This window comes from Haliaeetus albicilla, chromosome 19, assembly GCF_947461875.1.
Source record: "Haliaeetus albicilla chromosome 19, bHalAlb1.1, whole genome shotgun sequence".
NCBI lineage: Eukaryota > Metazoa > Chordata > Aves > Accipitriformes > Accipitridae > Haliaeetus > Haliaeetus albicilla.
In genome coordinates this window covers 6,989,395-7,016,115 of record NC_091501.1, presented here as the reverse complement: position 1 = coordinate 7,016,115, position 26,721 = coordinate 6,989,395, and the positions used below count along the sequence as shown (strand labels likewise).

The 26,721-nt window shown below is 37.2% G+C and overlaps 1 protein-coding gene across 3 annotated transcripts in view; it reads left to right on the top strand.

Moving 5' to 3' along the window:
- PARPBP (PARP1 binding protein) overlaps window positions 1-26,721 on the top strand; it is a 51,505-nt gene that overhangs the window by 2,116 nt on the left and 22,668 nt on the right. For 2 of the 3 annotated variants that reach the window (XM_069807461.1, XM_069807459.1), the window contains exons 3-7: window positions 399-629; window positions 2,431-2,541; window positions 4,063-4,233; window positions 7,767-7,921; window positions 22,967-23,150. In XM_069807461.1, the coding sequence (XP_069663562.1) occupies window positions 399-629; window positions 2,431-2,541; window positions 4,063-4,233; window positions 7,767-7,921; window positions 22,967-23,150 (852 nt within the window). Of the gene's footprint in view, window positions 1-398; window positions 630-2,430; window positions 2,542-4,062; window positions 4,234-7,766; window positions 7,922-8,851; window positions 9,254-22,966; window positions 23,151-26,721 lie in introns of those variants that run through there. The other variant, XM_069807462.1, reaches the window with a different exon arrangement.

Here is a 26,721-nt window from a genome sequence, read left to right as displayed (position 1 = left end):
GGCTAAGAGTAAGCAGTAAGGAAGTCACAGGTTTCAGGGGAAAGAGGAAGTGGTGGCAGGGAAGTGGCATCGGGAAGATGTAGAGTATGATAGTATGGAAAGGTCTGCAATAAAGATGGCTGTGAGAAAACAGAGATTATGATGAACATTGGATAAGACACCAAGATTTGGGAGCAAGGTGAAAACAGGTGCAGAATACTGCATATAACAAAACTCAACTGTAAAGGCAAAGTACTGGAAGACCTTCAGCTATAAGTAAGACCTTGTTTATTCTAAACATAAATATTTAGATTGTAATAGTTTTTTAAAAATATATATATATGCAGCTTGTTTTAAAGTTATTTTTAAAGCTATGCTGAATAAAAATATAATATTTTTGCTTTTTTCTGTTCTATTAGCACCGTGGAGATTTCACAGTATCGCTTAGTGATGTGTTGGAAACTTGGAAATATTTGTTACATGACAAACTGGGATTATCATACGAGAACATGAAAGAACCTGAAAATTATGCTGACGTAAAAGAAGCTTATCATGCCTTCTTAGCAAGAACCAATATGTTAGATCTCATAGACATATATCAGAAGTTTTATGGTCTTGGACTTGTATCTGAAGATGAAAGCATAGCCCCTGTAAGTATTTGTTTGTTTGATCTCTGATATTGTTTTGACATATTTTTGATTCCAGTTATGGATTTATGACACTTCTAAATATACACAGGAGCTCTGAATTATTCACAAGTTACTTTGGTCTTCTATTGGGGAAGCAGATGAGTTTAAATTACTAAATATTTTAAAGAGATCTTAAATTCACTTCAAAATTCTTTCTTTCTGTTGTCCTGCTGGGTGGGTGGGTCCCACAGCTCTTCTATGAGTATATCACTCTTTGCCAGAAATGGAACTGAAAAATGAATTGTAGAGATTTGGTAAGACTGGAACAAAGCTTCGTGATTAACACTTGTCATGGAGTTTTGGTTGTATGTTTGTCATGCTTTAACCCCAGCCAGCAACTAAACACCACGCAGCCATTCGCTCACTCGTCCCTGCTCCCAGTGGGATGGGGAGGAGAATCAAAAAAAAGAAGTAAAACTCATGGGTTGAGATAAGAATGGTTTAATAACTAAAGTAAACTAAATTATAATAATTAATAATTGTAATGAAAAGGAATAAAACAACAACAAAAATGAGGTAAATAAAACCCAAGAAAATACAAGTGATGCACAATGCAATTGCTTACCACCCGGTGACCGATACCTGAGCAGCAATCCGTCCCTCCTGCCCAACTCCCCCCAGTTTATATACTGAGCGTGACATTCTATGGTATGGAATATCCCTTTGGCTAGCTTGGGTCAGCTGTCCTGTCTGTGCTTTCTCCCAGCTTGTACACCTGCTTGCTGGCAGAGCATGGGAAACTGAAAAATCCTTAACTTAGGATAAGTGCTACTTAGCAACAACTAAAACATCAGTGTGTTATTAACATTGTTCTCACACTAAATCCAAAACACACTGTACCAGCTACTAAAAAGAAAATTAACTCTATCCTAGCTGAAAGCAGGACAATGTTGATATGCAGTCAAAATATTTTTAATGGTTATCATTTTAAAAATAGCATACTTTTAAAAGCAAAAACTATCCTATACTACATGTAGTTCCATGTTAGATTTTTCTAGAAACCAGAAGAGGTTCCACTTAGCCACTCAGTCAGCAGCTCTGTTGCAGTTTATTGTGGCTCAGATGTTCTTACGACACTGCACGTGAGGCCATCGTCTAGGCTAGAGAAGTTCTAGTGTGTATTCCACTCTTAGACAATGAAAGTCTATGAAAAATGAATTTGATTAATCTCTATCTTATTGGATAAAAATGTATGTAAATAGCAATTAAGATAAGTTTGAAACACAAGCATTCCACATGATTTTATTTGATTCTGTGCTCTCTAGAGCATGGAAAGGTCAAAAGGATATTGATACTGAAAAAAATCATGAATGTTGGATTTAGATGCACATACTTCTAGCTTGTAATGAAAATTAGAGAGGAGTTAATTGTCTGCTTTTACTGCCCGCTCTCAGCATTGCAGACTTTTTTCTTTTATTCCTGTTTTCATGGGGAAGATAGAGAACTTGAGTACCTCAATGACCTCATTCTAAACATGATATAGGATACTAAATGTTCTCCAAAACATAAGCAGCTGCTTTTAGTGCAAGTGTATTACAGAACTCTTTGAAATATCTTTTCTAAGTTAATTTGAATCTTACACCTCATTTCTCTACTAACACAGTTGTACTTTTAAACACTAGAACCAAAAGTAGGTTGTAAGGGCTGCGTTAACCTCAAAACACTAGCAAACTGGTGGAGGCATAGTTTCACCAGGTTTTAATACTACTTTTGCTTTCTAGTCATCTTCATATTTAAGTTTATTCTGATTTTGTTATTAAAGGTTCAACTGTTGGAATTTATTTCTGGCATAATGAATGTACAAGAAAATAATGGTTATGTTCTTTCTACTCCTTCTACACCAGTCAACAGACAGAGCCAGAAGAATGTAAAGGTAAAAATTATTTCTCTTTTGTAATGTTCTGTATATATTGAAAAGATGAAATATAACAGTTTCCTTTTCCAATTACTGGTATTAAAATATTGCTGGTTTAAAAAACCGGAACGTGTGTATTCAAACTCTGTATCAGTTGAGTATATTGCAGGTGTGTGTATGGGGCTAAGTGCAGAAATTTATATTCTGGCAGACAGTCCTTTTATGGCAAGCACTTGATGTAGACTTAAATCTGCCTTGAAACGCCAGAGAATAAATTTTTCAAGTACACCATCACTCAAACATTGCCTTGACTAAGAGTTAAATGATTTGCCCAATGCTGCAAAGTGAAAGTGGAAGGTGAAGTAAACTTTGCTTTCACTTTATTAGCTCTTACTGCCTTACATATGGAAGAAACCTGAATAGCCACTGTAGTGGTAGCTGTAGAAAAGCAAACAAGGTTTGTCTGTTCCAGTAGAGGACTTGAGAACTTTCTGGGAATACTGGATTCTTTTCTTTTACCCTTTCAACCCCCAAAACAAGAATCTCAGAATACTATATAACAATGTCTGAAATACTAGAGCTTTAGTCATTTCCAAGCTTGCTTTTCTCATGATAAGTGGCAACTTCAATTCAATATTTGAGTACAACTCAAAATATTTTTCTGAACGAGAAAATATTTTCTGAACTAAGGTTCTCCCCAAGACAGCACTTCCACCACTAACATAATGGCTTTCTTGCTCCTCTGACTTCTGTAGTAAAAATATTCCTTCTCTTAAATCTATCTTTTCAGACTGTCACGTATACATGTTTTGTTTTGGTTTTTTTTATACTGCCTGCATTTTTGTTGTATACATCCCATTGAGTAAGAAGAAATTCCATAGCAAATATAGGTTTTCTCATTGTTTTTCCTTTTGTTAATGGCCTTTTTTGTGGTCTTTGCTTGCAACAAAACTGTAAATTCTTCAGTTCTTGGACTGTTGTTCTTACAAGGTCCAGAACAGTGCTGCAATATAAACAATTGCAATGTTATGTTTTGGTTATGTGGGTGAAGCTGGGTCACAATTTATGTACAAACTCAATCAGTGGAGTTTCTGTGATTGAAATCCCCTGGGAGCCAAGGGGAAAATTACTGAATCTGGGGAAGAGCTGGCAAGTTGTTTAAAATCTTAGCCTATTTGAAGTTAATGACAAATCCTTATGTGGTTTAGTAGTGCTAGTATTTTGCCTTGGGATAGAAAGGGAATATCTGTGAAGAGGTTTCCAAGTAGAAATTGATAGCCAATTTTAATAGCTAGAGATCCAACCCTCAAATATTTTGTGAATATTCAACTACAGTATATGTAATTTTAACATATTAATCATGCTTGCTTTTGTCAATACTTCCAGAATCCCCATACATAAAGTAGCATTTTGAAATTATGCAAGGTGAAATTCTTACTCTTCCAAAAATAATATCAGTACATATCTAATTAGCTTTCAAAAAGAAGGAACATAATTTAGTAGCGGGATGACCAATTTGTGTGATGCTTTCTTTTACAGGTGACAATGCTGGCAAAGAAGTGTGTTTGTTCATATTTAAGCCTGTTGGTGAATTCTAAAGATGATCTGTCATTGGCTCATATTCTAAATGTTCCTGAAAGAGGACTTGGTAGAGAAGCCTTCACTAACCTAAAACATGCCTCACAGAAGAGAAAAATGTCCATTTTCCTGGTATGTGTGTCAAATGAAACTTGCTGTAGATCAGAGGCAATGAAATAGCTCTATAAACATAAACTGTTGCTTTAATCTCATATGCAAGACTGACATTTGCAAGCCAAGTCAAATACCACCATAAACACAGTTTCTAGGTTAAAAAGACACAACAGAGATTCTATGTGAAGACATCAGTGCTTGCTTGGTCACGAGATCTAAAGATGCTCGGAGAAAATAATTGTGTGCATGTGTGCCTCTAGAGCTCTAAAATGTGATACCATAAAAACAGGCATTGAGACTGTTCGTCCCAAATAGTGACAGAAATTGTGAAAACGTTTACTATCTTAAACATGAATATAAGATACGCTTTTTGTAATTGCTTTTAAAATGTTGAAGTCTTGGTAAATAGTGTGAAGTGAGGTCATGAGTATGCATATCAAAGAAAAAAGACAGAGGAAGAAAAGATGGCATTAGACTAGATGTTGCTCCTTACCAAATACCTCTAAAAGCAATTGTGGTGGGTTAACCCAGGTGCCCACCAAAGCCGCTCTATCAGTCCCCCTCCTCAGATGGACAGGGGAGAGAAAATATAACAAAAAGCTCATGGGTTGAGATAAGGACAGGGAGAGATCACTCACCAGTTACTGTCATGGGCAAAACAGACTTGACTTGAGAAAAATTAATTTAACTTACTACCAATCAAGTCAGAGTAGGGTAATAAGAAGTAAAACCAAATCTTAAAACACCTTCCTCCCACCCCTCCCTTCTTCCTGGGCTGAACTCTGCTCCTGATTTTCTCTACCTGCTCCCTGGCAGCAGCACAGGGGAACAGAAATGGGAGTTGGGGTCAGTTCATCACATGTTGTGTCTGTGGCTTCATCCTCCTCAGGGGCGGGACTCCTCACACTCTTCCCCTGCTCCAGCATGGGGTCCCTCCCATGCGAGACAGTCGTCCATGAACTTCTCCAACGTGAGTCCTTCCCGCTGGCTACAGTTCACGAGCTGCTCCAGCGTGGGTCCCTTCCATGGAGTGCAGTCCTTCAGGCACAGACTGCTCCAGCGTGGGTCCCCTGCAGGGTCACAAGTCCTGCCAGAAAACCTGCTCCAGCGTGGGCTCCTCTCTCCATGGGGCCACAGGTCCTGCCAGGAGCCTGCTCCAGCGTGGGCTTCCCACGGGGTCACAGCCTCCTTCAGGCATCCCCCTGCTCCGGCATGGGGTCCTACCCAGGCTGCAGGTGGAGATCTGCTCCACTGTGGACCTCCCTGGGCTGCAGGGGGACAGCCTGCCTCACCATGGTCTTCACCACAGGCTGCAGGGGAATCTCTGCTCCGGCACCTAGAGCACCTCCTCCCCCTCCTTCTGCACTGACCTGGGTGTCTGCAGGGCTGTTTCTCTTGCATGTTCTCAGTCCTCTCTCCAGCTGCTGTTTCTGTGTGCCCTGAAACTTTTTTTTTCCATCTTAAATATGTTATCACAGAGGTGCTAACCACTATCGCTGATGGGCTCGACCTTGGCCAGCGGCAGGTCCGTCTTAGAGCTGGCTGGTATTGGCTCTGTTGGACATGGGGGAAGCTTCTAGCAGCTTCTCACAGAAGTCACTCCTGTAGCCCCCAGCTACCAAAACCTTGCCACACAAGCCCAATGCAGCAATGAGTTTGGGTTAAAAAAATATCACAAAGCAGTATTAATATTAACAAAACTAAGCCACTAACAATGTGTTACAATGAGCTCCAGTTTTAAAGCGCTGTAAGTGTGTATTTTGGTTAAATAGTAAATCAGCATTTTTCTGTGCATTTGTTAAACTTGAGACATTTGGAACCTAAAGTATTTCTGTGTGTAAATTACTTTTTTTAGAGCAACTTGGTGATAAAACCCTGCCTTTGACATGTACACTAGAACAGAGGCCAAAAATCGGAAGGGCGGTATTGTAGTATTTTCAGCTTTGACTAGGAATTTGGGGAGGGTAATGCTTTCCAGTTATTTGCAGCTTGATTGGTCTTGAAATACTCTTTAAGATGTGATTGGTATGGGACATTCCTGCTCATTTTATTCTCAAAGGCACAGAGCTGAAAGAAAAACCTCGAGACAGTGGTATATTCTCTCAATGCACTTGTGTAGGAATATAAAAAGTTACAGCATCAATGTGCAATGCTCATAGGCTTGCTGCTAAAGAATCTAGTTTGGTATGTGAGGTGTATTTATACTTACAGTAGTTATAGTCAGCACAGAGCCATCTCAAAAATAGTTGGAATAAGATGAGTAAGAATCCTTTCTCCAAAGAACCACTATAGTCCTTTATATTCAAAATAATCAAATTTTGCATGCATGGTGGCCTCAGTGCAGACAACAGCAGACCAAGGAAAAACAGTATGGGTATGTAACAATCACTGAAGCAGCTGCATTCTCAGATTTTTATGGTTGAATAAATATGGAAAATTTGTGAAATCTCAGTTCCAGAATTAATTATTTTAGCTCCTAATGCTCTGTTAACATTGTATAAAAAAAAGTATGTGCTTGGACTGGATTTATTACCTCTTCCTCACAGTTGCCAGAGGGGAAACTTCTCTACCGTGTAAAGAAATCTTCTTTTCTGGCATCTGTGTCTTGTAGAAATCTTGCAAAGCCAGAATATTTTCCATTGGGAAAGCAAGGTCCTATGAACTGTACTTGATCCACAGGAAATCTTTAGCACAAAGACAGGAATACTGGCAGGTTTACTTTCTTTGCTAGAGTAATTCCAGTTGTACTCTTTCCAGTCCTAAGAGCTTTATGATTTAGCTGTATAGTCTGAAATTAAAATTTATATGTAGAATTAATATTACTGCATCTGTGTCAAGCGTGTTGGATTGTCATCTTTACTTTCACCTTTCTAGAGAACTGCTAAGCTTTTTATTCTGACTGTTGCCTTAAAGTTTGAGGAGTTGTCCTCTAAGGCGTACTGCTTTTGGGACATCTCTTGTTTTCAGTGTCTTTATAGCATATAAAAATATATGGAAACTTTCAGAATTGGGTACCTGTATGGTATGTTCTATATGACAGAAGCCTTAACTGTCACTATTATTCAGAAGATTTGAGTATACATTATTTTTATTTGCGCCTCTGAAAATAAATATACTACTGAAGTCAACTTTTACATGCTTATGTTAAAATTGTTCTTGGGTCATAGACAGCTGTCTGAATATAACAGTAGTTTCTGTGAGGTCAGCACAAGCATTTAAACATCAGCAACAACAAAAAAATTCTATACCCTGTGTTAATAAAGTTTTTTCTAAGCTGTCAAAAGGCCAATGAAAATATAAATTAGCTGGGTCACTTTTGCTTTGGCTTGTGTTTTTTTTTTTATACTGCTGCACTATTTAAGTATTGATCTTGCAAATATTTATGGTGAGATGTACAAAGCTTAAGAGGTATTCTATTGATATCAGTTAAATTCTTTCTGCTATCAACCAGCTGTTATACAGTTTGCAAATCTGTAGGAGAGGCTCACTTCAACATATATATATTTTGTGTATGTCTAAAGTTTCATATTTCTGAATATTTCTTCTAATAGATGGCAACATCTTTTATCCGAACCATAGAACTTGGAGGAAGAGGCTGTGCATCTTCATTATTTGATCCTTTAAAAGCCCATGTAAAGGGGCTTTCAAACTTTGTTAATTTTATTGACAAGCTGCAAGAAATTGTTGGTGAAATCTTAAATCCAAGGTAATAGAATTTCTGTTATATTTTTGTCTTGTTGAGCACCTTTTTTTTTTCCTTTCTTGTGCATGTGTCTCGAGGAGAGGGAATGAAAGAAAATCTAATCATTTACTTATTTAATAATTCAGAGTAAATGTTTACAACTCAAACCTTATTAGGAAATATAAAAATTTGAAAAACAATTGGGGCAAGCTTATAGATTTTTAAGGTTACTCTTTGTATTACATTTTTATGAAATCAGTGGATGTATGGCTGTTTGGTTAGTTCCCTAGTTGTAAATGAACTTCCAAAGATTTCAATCTTGTGGGTCTGGTAAGTACCTAAACTAATGTGCTTTACTTCTTGCTTGTTAATTACTTTCTTTTTGTCATTTTGTTTTATATACCTTTATATAAAGGAGTCTTTATTGCTGCTGACAAATGGTGACATCAGTTATTTAGCCTTTCTTTTCTTTTTAACCTCATAAGTGAAGCATAAGAATTATTTCTTAGGAAGGGTCTGGTGATTTTAAATGTTTTTCAAGACCTGAAGTTAGTCTTTTGGGCAGGCTTATAAATGTGACATTAATTAGAGAAGTGTAAGTGTAACACAGGAATTTGAATTGGTAAGTGCTGGCATTAGTACAGAGAGAAGAGCAATTTTCTTAAGCATTATAGAAGTTAGTATTTTTTTTCATTTATAATCAGTAATTTTTCTATAAAAAAATTTAGCAAATCAGCTGTCCTTCATACTAAAGAATCTTTTTTTTAGACTGAATTGAGTCTAATCTGCACAGCTGAAAACAAAATGTTATAAGCAAGCCATAAGCATTATTTAAATTACTGTTCAGATTGCATTGAGGCTGGAAATGGGAGGTATTTCTGAAGTTGTTTTGCAGTTTTTGTTTTACTTTTAAATTGTGTTTCTTTGTTTTCATTTCAACATCCTGGATGCCAGAGACATGCTGTCTGTGCTGGTGATTAAAGAAAACTTTTGATTCAACATCTAATGTATCCTTTTAGATTTATTTAAATCATCTGGCACTGTACGTTGATAAAAATGAGAAATGGAAAGACACTTATGTGCATGAACTTACTTTTCAGGGTGGAAAGACCACTTTTTTAGGTATATACAGTTCAGCAAAGTGTAACATAAAATGCTATGTCTTGTTAATTACCCTTCTGTTTAAGGCATGTGAGAAAAATCAGAGTGGAATAGTTGCTGGGAATTATCAGTTTCTAATTTGGAGAATTCTCTAGAGCTTGGAAATTCTTTTCAGCGTTCAGCTATTTATTCTGTTGCTTCCTCTGCTGTATCTGCTGTCCCATTTATTCTGGGATATATATCTCATTAACATCAGATGCTGGTGTGTTCATTAGTTTGCATGTATACATGTAGGTGTTATTGGTTGTATCACTGACCAAGAATGGAAGGTAGTTGCACAGTGGTGTTTCTAGTATCTCTTGTATTCTATATAGGCTTTATAACCTCACGATGTAAAATACTGCTATTTCTATGTATGTATCTATATAGTAGCTCAGTGCTTATAGAAATATACCAATCAGTTGGCTGTCTTTGAAAGAATCTTCATTAGTATGCTGAAGTTCTCAAATATTATAGGACTGGTATATAGCTTAGAAACTGTAAAAGTCACAACATTGATGAACAAAAAAGTATTTCTCTGAAGTGTTTGGTAAGCCATATGAGCGAGGACTGTCTGTATGCCCTGCCTGTGATGTGACAGTTATGAATTCCAGAATATGCAGTTTTACACAAGAAATTTCTCTAGTTCTTTTACTACTGCATTCTGAAGAGCAGAGGGAGAAAAGCAACAATGCAGCAAAAGATCCCATTGTTTAATCTCTAGAAGCCTGCTGGGAAATCTAAGCAAACGACAACCTGTCTGTAGTATTGCTGTTTCTCCGATGCAGAGATCAGCCAAGTTGCAAAAAACAGGTCTTGGTATTTGCTATGCCACAAGAAAAATGCAGTATTTTTGGTTGTTTACTTAATGATTAGAAGTCTGTTATTTCAGTTTCATCTTGTTACAGTGGACATCTTATGAAACTTGAACTTGAATAAAATACAAAGTAGCCAAATAAATGCTTGGTACATTGTGGAACACGTTGAAAAGAGGCTTTCTTCATCTGCCTGAGTTAAGTTCCTTTGCTTTGGAAACCTAGAAACCAAATTGAAGATGTTGGACGGTGATGAGGTGTGCTTAATAATGTTTTGAACATAACAGGACATATGGTGCAACCAAGCACCTGCCAACCTATGGAGAATAACAAAAATGTGTTTCTCATCCTCAAGTCATTAGGCTAAGAAAGTGAGTAGTAGATAAATAAGGGAAGGGAAAACTGTCAGAGTGGAAATTTAATGAAACTATGATGATTTGATTCAAATATGGCACGAAGTGCAAGCAGACCTGATAGCAGGAGAAATGGAAAGATATAATGAACTTAGGTAGTTTCAAGGTGTGTTCACTGAGCGGAACCTACATTCTTACAAATCTCTGGAATTTTGAAATGGTTCAATTTTGCCTCTCCTTGTTCTCCAGATGCCTAAGATTAGAAGAAATCATTAATCTTTCACGAATCAGTAGCATGAACATTCCTTAAAGTTTGGGGATGCTGTAAAACTTGTAACACTAAAACTATTTACCGATTCTTGGACAGTGTTTATGCAGTAAATAGAGAGCTTGCATGTTCTACTTTTTGTGCCTGTTTCTTGACAAGAAACATATCAATGTTGTATTTGTCAGTGAAGTGGATGATTATTATACACCTGAGGATCTGGAAACTCTTTTCTGTTGGTATAAATGAAAAGGTGCAGTACTAATCAATCATTCTGGACATGTTTCTCTTTTAGGCCAAACAATAATGCTTCTTGCATCTGGAAAGAACTTATTCTATTTCTGGAATGACTTTTTTCAAGTTCATAAAATGTGTGTCGTGGTTTAACCCCAGCCAGCAACTAATGTGCGTGACTTAAAACTGAATGATGGAATGGCATTTGTCTTATTGGTTACTGCACTTGTTGGCTCATATAGAGATGCGTGTGTGTGTATATACATATATATATACACAATTCAAAAGCCTCAACTGATTTTGTAGAGTAGCAAAGTTGGTAGATGGGCAGTAAATTTTTGTCTTGAATTGGGCCCTGACTTCGCTGTAAGCACTGACCACTAGGTGCCACTATTGCACAGCTCACTTTAGTAGCTGTTTAAAGTTAGCTGTATTGTTTCATTCAATACATTTGAGTGAGTGTGATGCTTTGGAGTGGGTCTTCATTTCACGTCCGTGAGCAGTCTTCTGCAGTCAGTTGTAGAAGTTATACAGCTTGACTTGATCATGCACGTGGATTAGTGCATTGAGCTTTCCCTTGACAGGGAAAATGCTATTTCTTATGTGTTGTCTTTGTGAAGCTGTGATTGCATCTGGACATGCAGTAGTATTTTGGGAGAGAAAGCACATGAGACTTCATCTGGTCTTGTGCTGAATGTTTGAGTTAATTGGATAGCATTCACACAGCCCTGGAGTTTTGTGTTCTAAAGTTGCTGGAGGGTTGTGCAAGCATGTGCAAAACATTGTCTATAGGACTCCTTAAATGTAGGATCATAGAACGATTCAGGCTCGAAGGAGCATCAGGAAGTTTTTGGTCCAACATCGTGCTCAAAGCAGGGTCAATTATGGGGTCAGCCTAGGTTAATCAGGGCTTTATGCAGTCAAGCTTTGTGCAGTCTCCATTCCTGGAGGTTTTCAGTCTCTCTTGGCAACCAGTTCCACTGCTTGAGTGTCCTCATGGTGAAAAGTTTTTTTCCTTATGTCAGGTTGGGACCTCTCTTGTTTCAATTTATGCCTGTTGTCTCTTTTTCTTCCACTGACTGCCAACATGAGGAGCCTGGCTCCATCTTCTTGGTTACCTTCTTGTAGGTATTGGAAAGCTGTTAGATCCCCCTGAAGCTTGCTGTTCCCTTAGCTGCTTCTCACAGGGCATGTCTCCCTAACCAGCTTGGCAGCCCTCTGCTGAACTTGCTCCAGTTTATCAATGTTTTTTGTGGACTGGGGGGCCCAAAACTGGACACAGTATTCTAAATTTGGTCCAACTAGTGCTGATTAGAGAGGGATAATCACATTCCTCAGACTACTGGCTATGCTACCGTTGATGCAGCCAAGGATACTGTTGGCCGCCTTTGCTGCCAAGGCACGCTCCTGGCTCATGGTTAGCTTGCTGAACACGCATCAAGACTCCCAGGTCCTTTTACATAGAGCTGCTCCCTAGCGTGTATCATTGCAAGGGGTTATCCTTTTCCAAGACTTTGCATGTCCTGTTGAATTTCATATGGTTCCTGTCAGCCCATTACTCCCATCTATTTAGGTATCTCTGCATGGCAGCTCTGCCCTCAAGCATATTGACCATTCCATCCAATTTGGTGTCATCTGCAAGCTTGATGAGCATGTATTTTTATCAGTGAGTCACCACCAGACATTTAAAAGAAAAAAAACAGGTTCCAGGATAGTCCCCTATGGTACTCCATTTGTTACTGGCCTCCAGATACAGTACATGTTTACTACTTTCTAAGTTGGATCATCCAACTAGTTTTTAACACATCTAGTTGTCTGTCCATCCAGACTGTAACATCCAAACTTCCATGTTGAGAGTATTTTCTGACAGTGTTGAAAGCTTTGCTAAAATCAAGGTAAGTGGCATCCACCATTCTCCCCTGGTCTGCAGAGCCAGTCTACTATAGGAAGCAAGCAGATTGGTCAGGCATAATTTACACTTGATAAATCTATGCTTACCATTATCAGCCTGCACCTAATCCTTTGCATGCCCATAAATGTTTTCTCAGAGGACATTTTACATTATTTTCTCAGGTAACAAAGTGAGGCAGCTGAGCCTGTGTTCCCCAAACTACCCTTCTGGTCTTTTTTGCAAACACTTGTGTTTCTCCATTTGTCAGGGACCTCCCCTGTTTCTAGATTATTTGTTCATAACCTGTCCCTTCTTCATCATCCTGTGTAAAGCCTTTTTGCATTGAAGCTCTGTCATCAGTTCACTGTTTAGCCAAGCTGGTCTACTGATATTTCTACATGTTTTTCTGAATATTGTGATGGACTGTTCTTGTGCTTGTAATATGCTGTCATTAATAAAGTGTCAGCTTTCCTGAGCTCCTTTGCCTTTTAGAATTATCTCACATGGGATTCCATGTACCAGTTCACCGAATAAGCTGAAATCTGCTCTCCTAAAGTCATGGTCTATACTACTTGCTTTCCTCTCTCCCCTAGGATCTTGAACTCCAGTACTGCATGATTGCTACAGCCAAGGCTGCCACTGATTCTTTTTTTTTTTTTTCCTCCACATCCCTGACCAGTTCTTCTTTGTTAGTGAATAGCAGACCCAGCTGTGTGTAACCCTGTGTGTCACCCATCCAGTATCCCTGACACCCTCTAGATATCTTGACTGCTTGCATCCTGTTGTGATGCTCTTCCAGCAGATGTTGGGGCAGTGCCCTGTAAGAACCAGGGTCTGATACAGAGCCTGCTGAGACTTGCTTTAAGAATACTTTGCCTGTTTCCTCACATGTATTGGGTTGACTATAGCAAACTCTGAACCTGATTCACAAGCTCTCAATGACCTTCTTGTCTGTCCAGTAGAAGAGCTCCTCCATACCTCTGAGCTGCTCCTGCATACAGAGGGCAATCCCCAAACTTGTCTTTCCTGAAGAGCTTGTTGTATTCATCCTTTGCAGCACTCCAGCTGTCAGGCTGTCCCACCATGTCTTGGTTATTCCAATGAAGTTGTAGCTCTGTAACCATGAGGAGCTTATTCCTTCTAACTGGTTTTATTGTGTTTTATTGGATAAATCTATTTACACTGTTTTAGAGTATTTGCAATGCGCTGTTTCTCAGTAAAATACTGGGAACTTAGACACTCTAACCTTAGTTTCTAAACTAATAGCATCATTGAAATGAAGAATATTTTGATGTTTAAATATTTACAGTGAAAGTTACTGATTATATAGAATGACCCAAATTAAGCCTATATTACCATTCTAACATGTTAACAAACATTGTGCTTGTGACTTAATTAAGGATGCTCTTGCATTTTGAAGAAATAGAAAAATATCAGAAAGGCTTATGTAAGAAAATAATTATTTAATAAGAAAAAAAATTATGTTTAAACCAGACTCTTAAAAAATTTTCCCTGAAAATGCTTGCCACTTCAAAGACTAAGGTACTTTAACAGAATTTTGAAGTAAATTATCTGCTTTACATAAACATTTAACTTTCTAATGGAAATACTGATATACTCTAATCTGATTGTCTTCATTTAAATTTAATGTTGAGAATGTTTTAAAATATATTTAGAAGTAAAAAATTTTTAAAATAAACTTAATTGTGGTTTAAATTGGATTTGCCAGAAAATAGAAAACTTTAGTTGAAAAAGCTGATCTTTTGAGGGTAACTCTGACTTGAGACATCGCAGTTCAAATGTGGTATCTTAAGTGTCCCAATTGTACAGTACTGCATTTAATTAAATTGTGATTTGGTAATTTACTTTCCCATTCCTTAACTCTCTAATTTAGGCTGGTGCTGGAGAATACACGGAGCATTATGTCCTAGATATTGAAATTCAAGTATAGTCCCTTAATTAAAAAAGACACGGAGGCTGTGTTTCTGTGGCACTTTTATATCAGTGCTGGATTGAAAAATCTTACCCTTATGCCATCATACAGATATCAAACTACTAGTTCATCTGTTTCCATGGCCTCTCTCTAATCCAGATTTGAGAAGCAGTCTGGCAGCTCCCTGCCCATAATTCCAATCCTGGTAACTTTCAGTAAATTGCACGAAAGTGATTATGTCTAGAGGGAACTATTAAGTTGGATATGTTATGGTGGAACAATGGAACCGTAGCATGGAACATGCATGGCTGCTCATCAAGAATCTTACTCTGACAAGAGTAGTTGTTTACTTTTATATTAGCTTTGTCACTGGACTTGAGGAGCGTTGCTTGGTATGACTATCCAAAATTAATCTTGGTGAGAGCAGACACTCACAGAACACCAACTTTTTTTTTGTTTTCAGTAAGTTCTTGGGAAGATAACAGATCTTTTAGATGGTGGCACTTCCTGAGGAAGAGTCAGTGTGGTTTCTTCCACCAAGCTAAAAGATAGAAATTTTTGGCAATACAGCAAAAGCGGCAGCAGCGACATGGAAAAATACTTAGCAACAGGATTCTTTTTTGCTGTGCTTTTACTGTGGGTCTAATAAAATGCAAACTCCAAAGGGTCCAAGGTAGGGTCTTCACCTAATATTTCTGTATAATTTAAAAAATTAGAGTAATAATGCATTCATCTGTTGTTTGAGGTGGAATTTTTTTAGTACTATGAGTGTTTTGATACAATTACTTTTTCTTTTATAGATACATTTAAAATCTAGATGAGTTCACTGATACAATTTTATTGTTGAAATTTTGATATCTAAATTAACATGAACTACTGATTTTTAAAAAACTTTATGCATATAACATAATTAGAAAAAATATTTGTTTTACTTTAAAGGCACAGTTACTGCTCTGTTAAAAGCATTTGTATTTTGTATTGTTTCTTAGATAAATTTTGTCCTGCTCTTCTACCCAGGTAGATGAAGTTCTAGACTTAGATTGCTACTCTCTTCATATAGTTTTAAATTAAAAAATTGCATAACTGTTCAGGTCTTATCAAGCTCCAAATCAGCTCTCTAAATCCATAACAAAGAAAAAAGCTGTGATCCCCTCCCACCCCATGATCTCTAGGTGTTTGTAATCTGTTTTAAGACATTTGTTCCCACTACATAAGTTAGATAGTTATATATTTGTGATGTATTTTTTACCTCTGTTGGAGAAGCTGAATGAATAAAAATGTTGACCTTAGTATAATAGAATTTTGATATATTATTTTCTGTTCTTGGAATAGGCTTCAGGAGTCTGTTCTGCTTTTTATCAGGTTTTGAATATTGTCCATATCCTCAACTCTTTTTTTTTCTGTATGCTACTTTAGTCTTTTCCGCAAAGATGTATTTCCAGAAAAATAAAAGTGCTTCTGCATCATATTAACTTTGCACACTAAGGCCCCAGTTCTGTAAGAAGAGCTCTTGCGGATGTTGTTTAGATTTTAGGTAAGTAGAGGAGCTTGTTTATGTGTTAATCTCAGTAGGAACAAAATAGACAAGGCATGCAATTAGTTTCTTATAAATTAATTACCTTAACATAAGAAAAGACGGTTTGATAAGGAAAATGAGATAGAAATAGATAGGACTGGGGCACAGATGATGTAAGGCCAAAAGGGTTCAAGCAGGCGCAAGATCTGAGAATATTTTTAGTAGAAGCAACCAGTGACAGAAGATAGGATTTATACAATGCCTCGTTAACAAGTAGAGTTTTACATTGTACTATTTTTTTTAAACTCCCTTTAGAAGCACTGATGCAAATAAGGCATTTTTAGCATGTGATTCACTTTATCTTTCATGTAGATATATGTTTTTCTCTAGCTATAAGATGGGTGAGGTGAATCTCACCTGAAATGTCTAGTCCTCTTTTAGTGCTGGTTCATGCTGAAGATGGTAAGCCATTCCTTCTGTCAGTTGATCTAAAATGTTTGGGAACTTGTTAATGTAAAAAAAAAAGTTAACTGAACATTGTCGGCAAAACTAAACACTTAGAGGCTGCCAGTGAAGTCTTAGTTCACCCGCCTGAGATGCATGCTTTAACAGTCTTTAATCATGTGACCACATGCTTTCTTCTCACCACCTGACCAGTAGTCCTGGCTTTTGTGGATAGGAAATAAGAATGTAAATTGAGACTGTGTAATGGAAGATAGTAGTGCTTGTTGGACCCTCTCCAGCTGCTGAAGCAAATGAAGAATAGTGCAGGCCATCAAAGAAGGGAAGGGGTGCTTGGTTCTAGGTCTCTTCTGCTATGGACTTACTATGGAATAATGGACAGATATGCTGATGGTCACATTTGACTCCACTCAGTAGAAGATCACCACTGTACTGTTGGATCCAGGCTTTTGTGTCTGAACATTCCCTGCCAGACAGTGGAAGGTGGTTGTTTCTAAAGGGTTGGATTGTTTAGCATTTATAGTTACTCTGATGGATTTTCTTTGGTTATTTCTATCATAGATAAAGTTAACAGTGGGTTTTCTAGTTGAGATTTCTTTCAGTTCATACTTTTTGAACAAAGAAATATTGTTGCACATGACTGAACAGAAGATGATATTATTTATTAGCTTTTAAAAAAATTTGCTATTTTACATCTGTCATAGTTGTAACTGACAGATGTTTACTGCTAACTGGATTTAATAAGAGTCCTCCTTCAGTATGATTTAAAAGACCATGGATGTGAGACTGAAGCACTTTATCATAGAATATTTCATGCCAGCAGCCTACGATCTGAATGAAACATCAGAGAAAGCTTGTTAGCAGGCACGCTGACTGGAAAGGGGCAAGCTCTCTCCAGTTCTCTATTGCCTTACACTAAACAAAGCAATGCCATTTGTCTATCAAGTTCATTCTTGAATTCACTTAGGTTTCTTGCTCCTCTTTCAGAATTAAGAAGAACTAAAATTCTTATCTTTTGCTGCTGTAATAATTATCTGAAGACTGATAACTTTGACCATGTAATTCCATATTCAAAACAAACTTTGCTGCCCTTCTAGCTGTTAGGAACTGCAAAGTGGATAACAGTTTTCAACCTTATTCCATTCATAGACATTTTTTTCTAGTACAATGCCAGATATTTTAAGTTCATTTAAGTTCAACTGATTTGTTATGTAATATAAACCCATAAAAGAGTAATATCAGAGCAATCTGGCAGAGGGTGTCTTTTTTGTAAAAAAAACCAAATAAAACAAAACCAACCCAAACCAAACAAAAAAACCAACCACCCTCCCCCCAAAAAACCACCCCCCCAAAAAAAACCCCACAAAACCCAACCAAAACACAAACAACCAACCCCCCAAAAACCCAAGTTGCATTTTTACCACATTTTCCTTTTATCTTCATGCTTTTATAGTTAATCTTTTTAAACCTCACTAACAATGAAGTCCTAATAGTGCATCTGAAATTGCTCAGGTAACTTGATTGCTTTAAATGGAACTATTACATTTATTGTTGAATTAATGTATAGTTTCATTTTAAAGATGGTTGTTTCTTAAGTTGTTTTTGATCCAGTGAATTGTCTTATCAGGGAAAAGGATGCTACTTTTTTTACCACAGAAAGGACTCTACAAACATAGACAGAGCCCTAGCCATCTCCATTTGTGCTCTAGATGGCATCTACAGAGATTAAAAGGATGCCTCTCCTATTGAGACTGACTTGACTGTACTTTTTGAAACTGCTAGACATTGTCAGTTAGGGCTTTCTGTAGTAAGCTTTGAAATATTCATGAAATAGCACAAATAAGGTAGATTCAACATTTTATAAGTATATTCAAGACTAATAAAACAAACCTCACAACATAACTTATTTTGTTGTATTCTGGTGTAAAATGGCATAAGCTATGGCACACTGTTTCAGTACTAATCCACACACATTAGATCAGCATTTTATGTCTTGGCCTGTTTATATAAATTCTGGTTGAAGTATGAATAAACTTTTCCTTTTCTTTGCTCCAGTTAGTACTGTGTGTATCTGATGGGGGACTGGAACTCTTTCTTGGAAAAGAAGGAATATGGGGAGAAAAAGAGATTAAATGAACTTTACTTCTAATAGCAAATATCCTTAGTTGGCATTGGGTAATAGAGGCAAAAAACTAAACATAGAAAATACTTTTATCACAGGGTTTTTTTTCCTCAGTGAAAAGCTACAAGGTAATTGAGTCACATACAGAGCATAACATTTAAATTAAGGGCATGATTATTTTAATTAACTGATGCCCAGTGCTATATGTATAATAATACTTTTTCTTCCAGCATACATACATGTATATGTGTGTAAAATGTGTGAAAATTATAACGACGTAGATAAGCTTAAGATACCTGTAGACAGAAAGGACTGAACCTGGCTTTCAAAGACAACTTCAGTTAATCCTTTCACTTGCTGGTTTGTCTTGGAGTTCTAGGTTCAACACAGTATTTATGGAACTGATACTACTCATTTAGTACAATGCTTTTCTCATTTGAGGGTATTATTTTGGAAACTCTCAGTATAGGGCTGAGGGAAATAAAGCAGTTTGGCAAGAAGCATCAAGAGACTTGGCTACAGTTCCTATATGCATCTTTGAGACAACTTTTCTTCAGCAGTGCTCTCTTCTTACCTCTTGACAACTTGCACTGTATAGTTGGATTTTTTTCTTTTTTTTCCCCTTGAACTTTTCATTCTCTTGTGGTTAGACTGAATTGTGGTTTTTGGAGCAGAGGTACACCAGCATCTTTTAATCTTTTTTTTTTTTTTTTTTTTTTTAACTATCCTTTCTAAGATCTGGATAGTTCTTAACCTGTGTGCAGAGACACTTCACATGGTGACTTTTCTTTTGGCTAAGTGCATACATTGTGCCTCAATTTCTGCAAAGCACAAGTTTTTCTGTTAAACTGAGCCTGCAAATCTAATGTGAATTGAATAATCTTTAATCTGTAAAAGTTTAAAGCTGAGAATTGTGTGGAAATATTTGGGTTTGACCTGGAAAAAAGCCAAAACAAAGTTTCAAGTTAACTTCAGGTTTTCAAAGTTATTTACAGGAGTCTTGTTCAGCCAGAATAAGTCAAAACAGTAAGGTGTCTGGCCAGTTCCCTCTATGTATTTTAACAGGAAACAATGTAAATAAACTAGTTTTTCTCTGGCTCAATTCCTATTCTTACCTAGCTCTGCCCACTCATTTTATATTTTATATGAATGTAGACACATGGAGTTTCATTTGATGGAGGTTCTCCTAACTAGAACTCTAAAATGTATCTTCAGAATTTAACATGTACAAAATATACCTTTCTTTCAATTTGCAAGGTATCCTTTTAGGGTAGGTAGGCAGGAGCATGGAGGAAGCTGAAAAATTAGTCATCATCTCACTCTTGGCTATGTTGCCTGGAGTAATAAAAAACCTTTGCCATTGCTTTGGGTTTTTGGCAGAGCTGTGATTTGCAGCATCATAGATGTATCTAAAAATTCTACTATATGTGCCAATAGCAGCTCAAGAGTTCAGGGTGTGTGAATAAATATGGAGTTGTTTTGTGCAGTCCATGGTATAGTTAAATCAAAACTATTGGTGTCTGAGCTTGATAGGCTGATGTTAGATTACACTCAACATGCTGCATTTTTGCTTTGATTTGGATTATAAACCTAACTCTTAGGAAAAAAGAAAAGTTAAACTTCAGTAATACTCCTGTTAAAGGCAGGATTTAACAGGCTACCCTTTTTTAGGGTTGGCCATCCTATCCAATTGTTAGATGTTGCAGGAAAGTGACTAGTGTTTCTTAAAGTCTGGAAAAAGAAACTGTAGGTTAATTGGAAAGGGAAGATGGATGATTGCAATAGATCATGAAGCAGATTGACTGCAAAGGAAAAATTCTTGGAGCAGGAATTCAGAATGAACACAACTGCTGTTGCTTTTGCTGCTTTTGTCTGACATTATACTTTGGTTTTATAAAACTTTAAAAAAAAAGTCTGACAAAATCAGTCTCATAATTGAACTTAGCATCGCAAGCATATCTGGCTTCATTGGAAATTTTTTGTCGGGAACATGGTGACTGGAAGGCTGAGGTGTTTTTTGCTTGTTTTCATTTAATTTTTTGAGTCACTACTGTTACCGCAGAGAATCTATGTTACTTTAAGGATATGAAATGTGATTGTACAACTCCAAAAGAAGTGTCCCCAAGCACAGGATCTTGTCTCCAATACTGGCAATAAATACATGCCTTGTAAGAACAGAGAAAATGTTTATGATGCTTCTCCTGAGTGCTGTCTCAATTTTTAATTTCAGTTCAGGGTATTTTCTGAACACAGAATTCTACCTATTTTTCCTGGGAATCAGTTTTTTTGAAGAATGGGTCCTTTGTGCCTCTTGTTATGATTTTATTTCTTCCTTTATTCTTACATGTGTTATCAGCTGGTATTCAAAGGTGAAAATAACTATGTGAAAAAGTAAAAGGGGAGGGGGGGAAAAAAACCCTAAAAATTAGAGCTAAAAATAAAATATAGACTACCACACTCTGAAAAAGATTGAGGAAAATACGCAGAAAGAGAATGAAATTGAAGACAAAATGTCATGGGGAAATAATGAAGTCCTTATGTATATGTGATGTTAAACAGAAGATAAATGATTACTTGGTGAGGTGAGGGGAATCTTGATTATAATCTACTTTGTTGGTCTGGATAGTGGGTCCATGTTCTGAGAAGACTGGAGAATTAATGATAAAGCTTCCAAGCAGCCTGCAACTCCAAAAAGCTTTTGGGAAAAGATGCAATATGATGTAGGAGCTGAGTGGTTCTTATAATGCTTTTTTTAATTTGCCCAAACTCAAGCAATGGTAAAACATACAGTCTTTCGCTTAATGTTTTATATAGGTACTGGACAAAATTATTAAGCTTTTAACCCAAAGGGTTTATTCTGTCTTTCACTAAATCTTCATTAAAGTAGTCAAGACACATTTGTTGTCTCAATATAGCTTTTGATCATCTCTGAGATAAGATCTGTGATCCCCTAGCTAATTCACTTAACCTGGTTCATAGTCATAGGTCACAGTAGGGCTTCATGACTAGCAATTCCTACCTTCATACTTCCATATGGCTTTTGCCATAGCCACCACACCATTACACTTGCAAAATGAGCAATTCACTCCTAGCACTTGGATTTTGCATTCTTGTGATAGGACTATGCTCACTATCTTTATAAACTTTAAGTTATTTTATTTTATTAATTTTGAACAGTGTTGTTCAGGGCAGCACTTTCAACCCTTGAGTGGAAATATGCACTTATAAATGGCCAGTGGAATTCTTGGAATTATAACTGCTTCTCCTCATTCACCAGGTCTGGGTAAATGAAGGTGCACTGTCACAAGAGCCTCAGTCCCTGTAGCCATTTTTTGGACACAAGATCTTTGAGTTTTCTTGTGATTCTTCAAAAATTGATTATTTTTTTCTTTTTTTTTTACATACTCGGATAATGCAGTCTACTTGGCAGCCTGTTCTGTTTCCATTTTCATAGAATATGTGGATCTTGCAAGTCTGAGGGAGCAAGACATGGTGCAGTTCTCTCAATACTGCCTCTTGGAGCATCATCTGTACAACTGTACCTGCTAATCAGTCAAGAGACCTGGTAGTTCTAATGCAAAAGTGATCCCAACAGTAGTCTATCATACATGCAATGTGGATGGTTCAAGGTACAGGACCACAAAATAAAATTAACAATCTAAACATAGTTTAGGTGCACTCACAAATGCTGCCTTATCCTTCTGTAAGAAGAGTTGAAATAAAGCCCCTATATCAATCAGATTCAATTATTTATATCTTTAATGTCAAGCTGCATGGACATTTCATAATTAAGCTACTAAGTTCTTTTCTGTAGGCATTTTTTCTAGTTGATGAAAAAAGAGATTAATAGTGTATGCCTTTATGGCAAACAGAGATGTTCATCTAGTCTACTTAGTATCTATTTAAATAAAATTGAAAGCAGATTGATATTTTGAAGCACTTTCATGAAGCACAAAAGACTCAAAAAAATCTAATAGCCTGTTAAATTGGAATGCATGTTCTAGTGAAACATTTTGTTTACACTTAGCAGCTTATGAGCAAAACAGTAAGTATTGGTTTAAAGACAGTACTTATCTTTGAACTTTTATGGAGAAGTTAGTTTTGTGTTGCAGCTCAGAGTATTACTAAATGCTGAATTCATTACCTTTCCTTATGATATTTTTTTTTTTTAGCCAACTATTATGTTCGACAATACTTCTACACTGCTGTTTGATTTAAAAGATCAAAGCTGTTCTCTGAAGAGTTTTGATTAACTGTGAAGACTGGCTATGTTCAACGCTAATAGGTATACAAGTGCTGCCAAGATTAATGTGGAGATGACCCTGTGCCTATTTTCAGAATCGCAGGGGGGCGAATTCTGTCAACAGTGAAGATGCATTTGATAAAAGGCCGAAGCAATGGGGATCCTTTCTGTCAGGCAGTAGAGGAAGTTGTACAAGATTTGGATTTGAAGATTAAAAATATTATCGATTCACAACATGAAGTCTTGACTGCCAGCACTACTGGAGTCAGTCCAGCACGGGTAATGGGACTTCTTTTCTTCTTTTTACTATTTAGCTTTACAAGAAAGCAAATGTCTTTTGCCTGTTTTGTTTCTTTTTCATTTTTTAAAGGGCTTTATATAGAGTATTATCTTTTCCTAACAGTACAGAGCAGTGTCATTTCCTCTACACTGTGGTTTAAAAGTTGTTGAAAGACTTATGCTTCAGGATTACAGTGTGGATTTCAAAAAGCTGATTTACTTAAACTAAACTTCTCACCTCAAAATTGTGAATAAAATACTCTCCAAACTTAATTTGTTCATGCAGTTATTGATGTAGATACTTATAACTGTCAGGTTTACCACTAATTTCAAGGCAGTAGAGCTATAACAAATTTCCAAACAAAAAAACCCTCCTGAAAGTGGAATTAAGATTTGAGAACATGTATCAGTAATTTTGATTAAAATACACAGGTTTTAATTAGCTCAGCATCAAGTGTTTCAAAGGGTAAGGCATTCAAAGTAAGGTTAAATATGAAGGAAGTCCAAAACATGGTGAAATGGGGAGTGGAAGGAGAATAAACATAAAACCCCAAACAATCAACTTGTAAGTTTTGTTCTTTCAGTATTTCAACACACTAAGGAAACTATTAATTATTTTATTTTCATGGAAGGAATCAGGATATTTAAAGTTCTTTAAGTCAGGTGTGGAGAGCAGAGTACAGGCTTTTTATTTGTGGTTTCTGTACTTTGAATCTACTCAGGTTTTATTATGAACTTTATAGTGATGAAAACATTAACCAGCTTTAATTATTTTATTTGTTGATATATAAAATATCTAATGTCATGTGTTTTTGTCTAGGAAACTCTTTAAAACTTATAGACACTTTGAATGTGTGTACATTGTTAGAATGCTTTGTTTTGTGAAATCACTGGAATTACCCTATGGTAACATAAGATTTTAAACAAATTTTAATCAGGCTTCAAATATGCTTTTTCTTTTCTGAGAGGTTAAACCAGCCAGACCCTAGTGGCTATTTAAACTGGTTTAAATGTGTTTCCACTGAGCAGTTGGAGTATGTATTTCATCCTCATTTTTCTATTTTCCCTGAACCTTTCATCACTGTATTTCTCTGCTTCCCTTTTATATCCTTCTATTTCTTTCTCTTCCCCATCTGAAAAATTGATCACTGTTATCAGTTCTGTCTTTATTTAGCTACTTGTATTACTAATAAATTTTTTAAAAAAATATTTAAATCATTATAAGCCAGGTAAAACTATTTTAGTAAAACTTCATTTTTCAGAGAATTAACCAAAAAATTGCTTTTCCAAGATGGTTTGTGTTTCTTATTATTCTCTATAGGTCAAGTTCATAGTCTAATGACTCTGTAGAAATGTTTACCAGTATCCTTGTTGAGGCAGTAGATAACAAAGGTGGTTGTATCCTGATGTTGTTAGGAAATGTGGTTAAATACTTAACTTCACAGTGCTTTCAATGGGATTAGTATTTTTCTCAAAATGGGAACCTGAGGCCAGGTTATGAACTTAATTATATTACTGTGAGTCTGTGGTTCTATGTTGAAATTTTTACCGATTCTTGAGTTTAAGTTAATTGATTGCTGGAACATCCCATCTAGTTGTGGATGGGCAGATTCTACTATAGTTCTCAGTGAGGAAACTTGAGTATGTAGGAGAGGATGTTGTCCTTTAAGCTAATCCTTTTCACTGTGGTACATCCATAGTCACCACAGTATGGATGTAACTGAGAGCCACCAGAGATGACTGTGGTCTGGATGTGACTGATGTGCCACTTGGCTTGACAAATCTAGTGCTGTATTGGGTTTACATGGCAAGGTTTTGGTAGTGGGGAGGGCTGCAGGAGTGGCTTCTGTGAAAAGTCCAGAAGCTGGTCCCACGTCGGACAGGGCCAGTTCCAGCTCGCTTCAAGATGGATCCACCGCTGGCCAAAGCTGAGACAATCGGCGATGGTCATAGTGCCTCTGCGATAACATTTAAGAAACGGTAAAAAATGCTGTGCAACAGCAGTTGGGAGAGACGAGTGAGAATACGTGAGAGAAACAACCCCGCAGACTGCAAGCTCTGTGAAGAAGGAGGAGGAGGAGATGCTCCAGACACCAGAGCAGAGATTCCCCTGCAGCTTGTGGGGAAGACCATGGTGAGGCAGGTTGTCCCTCTGCAGCCCACAGAGATCCACAGTGGAGCAGATATCCACCATGCCTGTGGAGGATCCCATGCTGGAGCAGGTGGATGTGCCCTGAAGGAAGCTGTGACACTGTGGAGAGCCCACACTGGAGCAGGTTCCTGGCAGAAACTGTAGCCCATGGAGAGGAGCCCACGCAGAAGATTTTCTGGCATGACCTATGACCTCATGGGGGACCCATGCTGGAGCAGTCTGTTCCTGAAGGACTGCACGCTGTGGAAAGGACCCATGCTAGAGCACTTGTTGAAGAACTACAGCCTGTGGGAAGGAGCTGCAATGGAGAAGCTCATGAATGACTGTATCCCATGGGAAGCACCCCACACAGGAGCAGAAGAAGTTGAGGTAGAAGGAGCAGCAGAGTTGAAGTGTTAGGAACTGACTGCAACCCTCATTCCCCATCCCCCTGTGCCACTTGGTGGAAAGAGGTAGAAGAGTTGGGAGTGAAGCCGAGTTTGGGAAGAAGGGAGGGGTCCTATTCTGATTAGTTGGGAATGAATTACATTAATTTCCTTAAGTCAAGTCTGATGATGGCAATTGGTAAGTGAACTCCCTGTCCTCCTCTTGACCCCATGAGCTTTTCATCATATTTTCTCTCCCTGCCCTGTTGAGGAGGGGAAGTGATAGAGCGGCTTGGTGGGCACCTGGTGGCTAGCCAAGGTCAACCCACCACAGTCCTTTGTGGTACCTGATGTGGGGCCTGATGAATTAGAGCTAAGGACAGTAATTGGGAGAGGTAAGGAGCAAAATATGGACTGAACATCACTAGAGAGCTGAATAAGTGTGGGGAATTTTGGGGTTTGTAATTGTGGTGAAGGGACGAGGGGTGGAGTGTCTGTAAATTGTCTGCCTTTGTTGGTGTTGTGAAGATGCTATTTTGATTTTGGTGTGGGGAATTCTCTTGCTGATGTAAATTAAGTTTGTGAAGATTGTGTGATGAATGTATATTTTAATGATAATTCTTAAATATGTGATTCACAGAGTTCAGCGGTGGGAAAGGGACTGATATAAAATTGCTTATTTTAGTGGAGCTTGGTGTGGAAGAACATTTTGCTAAGCATATAGAGTGGTAGGTTACCATTACTAATTAAAAACCAAAACAAACAGTACAAAAAAACCTCATAAGTTTTCCAAATGAACTTGAGCTGTATAAAAAATTAGAGCATCTGTATTATTCCATTAAGATCTCAGGACAGCAAAGATTAATGCTCTGTGCTGAGTTTCACATATAGCTTGTTTGTTTTGTTTTTTGTTTTTTTTTAATTGTGTTTTGTTTTTTACTTTATAAAGAAACTCCCAAACCCTGATGCTATAATTTTTCAGAAAAATTGTTCCATATTCAGAATAAGCTCTGTTTCTGATAGGATGTTATGTTTTTTTCATATGTAAGAGATT